This window comes from Rhododendron vialii, chromosome 9a (genome assembly GCF_030253575.1).
Source record: "Rhododendron vialii isolate Sample 1 chromosome 9a, ASM3025357v1".
Taxonomy (NCBI): Eukaryota; Viridiplantae; Streptophyta; class Magnoliopsida; order Ericales; family Ericaceae; genus Rhododendron; species Rhododendron vialii.
In genome coordinates this window covers 28,005,720-28,009,882 of record NC_080565.1, presented here as the reverse complement: position 1 = coordinate 28,009,882, position 4,163 = coordinate 28,005,720, and the positions used below count along the sequence as shown (strand labels likewise).

General features: G+C 44.3%; 1 protein-coding gene across 1 annotated transcript; it reads left to right on the top strand.

Moving 5' to 3' along the window:
- The first annotated feature begins 596 nt into the window (after positions 1-596).
- On the top strand, positions 597-3,513 carry LOC131300899 (adenylate isopentenyltransferase-like). The gene is made up of 2 exons (XM_058326917.1): positions 597-2,003; positions 2,954-3,513. Exons 1-2 carry the CDS (start codon positions 973-975, stop codon positions 3,045-3,047), a joined length of 1,125 nt encoding a protein of 374 aa, XP_058182900.1. The 5' UTR covers positions 597-972; the 3' UTR covers positions 3,048-3,513.
- Positions 3,514-4,163: the final 650 nt, after the last annotated feature.

Below are 4,163 nucleotides of genomic sequence, written 5' to 3'. Positions count from 1 at the left end.
GATCCTCGCAAGGCTGGGACAACACTGTGTTATCCCTTGGAGGGCACAACACGGCCCCTCAGTCCCAACCACAAACATTTGCACACACAAATGCACAAATACCTCATAAAGGTTTATAGGATCCACACACACTTGTGGTGTGCAGTGTGTGGTCCCACCCACTAGTGCAAATATTTTTGTTAAAATAACAAAAATTCTACAACCTAATTCAAAATTACACACCCAAATACACATCCTCTCACAAAACACAAGAGTACCCTTGTGTTTTTGTGAGAGGGTGTGATTTTGGGTGTGGTTATAACATCTCTATAAAAATAATACACCAAGGCAAAGTAAAACAAAAAAAAATGCAAAAAATACACCAAGGCAAAGTAAAACAAAAAAAAAATGCCAAAAAAAACAAAGTGAACAAACACATAGGATAAGCCTAGAAATAGTGGGCTCGGGTGTACAAGATCAGTACCTCCATTTTTCTGTGGTTTTTTTTTTTTTTTTTTTTTGATGGCGGATAGCTACCACCACCATTAAAAATTGGGTTTAAGCGGCCACTGGCCAGCAATATATATAAGCTTGGATTCCTCAGTCAGTACCCATATATACAAAGAGCACTCCCCCCCCTTCTCCGGTAACCATTGTGCCCAACTCTTTCCATTCGCAGTTCAAAACACCATATTAAGGTCATCACCCACTGGAGCAGGAGAGAGAAACCCACACCCAGAGAGAGAGAGAGAGAGAGAGAGAGAGAGGCATGAAGAGAATGAATGGCATAGTATACGCAGTGACAGAACCAATAAAAATCAGAAACAGAGTACTACTACTTGAAAAAACAATGTCCGCGTGACGGAATGAGAGGTTACCAGTACTCAATCTATACTCTCTCCTACGTATCACTAATCGACAGCTCATCTAGCTGTTAGCTGATCACCTCAACGCGCGCCCACAGTATTCTTACCCCCCACAAACTCTTCCTTAATGCGACTGCCATTCTTCCCACCCAGTAGTACTACTACTACTACTACTACTTACCGTCACCGCACCCGCATCAAATTATTCTCTCCTGCCCAAATGGAGTACTGCCACTACCACGCCACCACTCCCCGCCGCCAACGCCGCAAAATCGTCATCATCATGGGGCCCACGGGGTGCGGCAAGTCCCGGCTCTCGATCGACCTCGCCACGAGATTCTTCCCTTCCGAAGTCGTAAACTCCGACAAAATCCAAGTCTACCGCGGCCTGGACATCACCACCAACAAGATCCCAATGCCCGACCGCCGCGGCGTCCCCCACCACCTCCTCGGCGAGATAGTCGACCCCCACCTCACCCCCTCCGAGTACCGCTCCCTCGCCGCCAGGTCCGTCTCCGGCATCTCCGACGGTCGCAAGCTCCCCCTGGTCGTCGGCGGCTCCAACTCCTTCATCCACGCCCTCGTCGCGAACCGGTTCGACCCGAATTCGGACGTCTTCCACGAAACGGAACCCGACCCCGTGTCGAAAGATCTCCGGTACGACTGTTGTTTTCTCTGGGTGGACGTGGCAATCCCGGTCCTGAACCAGTATCTGGAGAAGAGAGTGGACGAGATGCTCGACTCGGGAATGCTCGAGGAGCTGGAGGAGTACTTCGACTCGGGCGAGTTCCGCGAGTCGGGCGAGTCGACCGGGCTGAGGCAGGCGATCGGGGTACCGGAGTTCGAGCCGTATTTCAGGAAGTTCCCATCGCACACGATTGGTACGAATCGCGAGGTGGATTCGATGCGGAGGGCGGCGTACGAGGAGGCGGTTAGGGCGATCAAGGATAACACGTGTCAGCTGGCGAAGAGGCAGGCGGGGAAGATCCAGCGGCTGAAGGGCGCCGGGTGGGACCTGCGGCGGCTGGACGCCACGGAGGTCTTTAGGGCGGCGATGGGGGGGTTGGGCAGCGGGTCGGATTCGGGTAGCGCGTCGGGTGTCTGGGAGAGGCAAGTCGTGGAGCCAAGCGTGAAGATTGTGAAGCGGTTCTTGGCGGAGTAGGTTTTCCAGCTATTTCCAGCTCTCTCTCTCGTCTCTCTCCTGTTCGTTACTTTTGCTTCTCTCTCTCTCTCTCTCTCTCTCTAAATTTATTTTTGGTTTGTTTTATTTATTTAGTGTAAATGTTTTCATAATCAATGAGAGGGCTAGCAATTGGGCTTGAGCCAGGGGGTAGAGTGGCTCGGCCTGAGGGCGACCAATTTTGGACCATAGGGCATCTTGATTCTTCACTGTGGTGGAAAATTTGGCTTTTTAAGAGCCGGCTAACTTATAGTAAATACAGAACAAAAAATATTCAAATGTTCAAGGCATAGCATTTTTGTGTATTCAAATCTTACATTTGTATTTCTTTCTTAGCAGAGTTGAAGGGAGAAGTCAGTCTTGTACATTACGTCCATCGAGTCGTTAAAATTGTTACATTTTTTTTTTCCGAAAAAGTGCAAGAGTCACAACATGTGCATGATATGTCGATGCGTGCAAACGATAGTCAAATTATCCGTCTTTATTTCTGCGAGTGCGTTCTTGGTACATTTTTATATCCTACTATATGTCTTTCCAATTGCTTAGGCGAAAAGTTACCCAGCCACAAAATCTAAAAGGGCTCTCTTTGGTTGTTTGTGAATATCCGAGTGTGTTTATCTTCCCACTCAGAAAAAGGGTAACAGTAGAAACGGGTAAATCTTTGTCGAATTATGTATCAGGTTTGGATTAGTAAGGTTCTGTTTTTTAATCAAGCAAATCAACACATTCGTTTTTTACTACTCCACATTTTCCCCCACTGAAAACCTTTGACTGAAATTTTTAGGTCCCACAAGCAATTCTTTCTGGCAAGGTAGTACGGAGTACTAATAGATTAGTAATTATGATCTGGTGCTTGTGAGATGTATGGAATTGGGTGGTCCTCCTAATAAAATCATGAATTCCTAATGGCTGATTTGCTTTTCTGTAGGACAAGGATGTTGAGGATTCCTACATTCCATTTTGGTACCATGAAAAGGCTAGGCCCTCTCTCTTGTCCTTATCAGAGCAACTGCAGCCCTTAGCTACCTCGGGAGTGTGACACCTGGTCAATTTTCAGGAGTGATTATGCAGTGCTATTGGAGCACCGTTATTTGACGCTTTCACGGATCTTTTCCATCACACATTTATGTGAGAGTCCATGCGCTTGATGGTGGCAGAGTCCGCGTAAATGTATGAGAAGAAGGCCCTTGGGCACCAAGTGCCGGTGCTTAGTGCTTCAGGAGCAAGTAATAATTTTCAAGAGAACAGAGTTTCAGATCACAAGTTTGCTACTGATCAGGGTTCCATAAATTCTGTAATCTTTTGTTTCATGGGTTTAAATTAAGAGATATGTTGTCCAATCTAGCTATTGAACTCCCAAAGCCATCTCCACATGACAAAAACCCTTTTCCCTTTCTTCATAGTTGTAATTTATGTTTATGATGATTTTCTTTTCTTGTACTTTCAAAAAGAAAGAAGAAATCTCAAGCACTTTGCCTCATTGAACCAGTTTACATGCCTTTCTCTAACCATAGGCGCTGCAAATTAATTAACTCTTCTGTCTTATATTCGAATCTAATGTTCATAGTCCAAGAAAGCCAAAGTAATCCAAAATTTAAATCTCAAACATGGTATAATTTATAATCCAAAATTTAGCAAGGCTTGCTCGCTGCACGCAATGAAATGGTGATTGAAAGGAGGCTCGTTTGCAGTAGTGATCCTGTGATCGAGATGTCGTGCAAGAGAAGCTTTATTCTGTCTAGACAGGTGGTGTCTCTCTTTTTGTTCAACTTCGACCAAACACCGAATGTGAAACAAATGGAGCCTTGAAAAACTTTTCATTATGGTCTTTTGACCTTTATAATTAATGAATTTTTTCCACAGTTCAAAAAAATTCTCTTCATTTTGTCAAATTTGATTTTTTTTAAAACATGAAAATATGTATACACCCAGTTAATTCTGTATCTTTTTCTTTTTCATAATTGCTTGACATTTAAATGGGTGGAAAAACTTAGGCCTGATTCTCCCAAAAATTTTGGTATTTTTAGTTTCGATATTTTCGTTCGCCTTTTCTGATTTTTTGTTAGATTTATGTAACTTTTTTTGGGTTAGTCATTTATCTCGATCGACAAGATGAGTAAAAAAAATTATGACTGAGA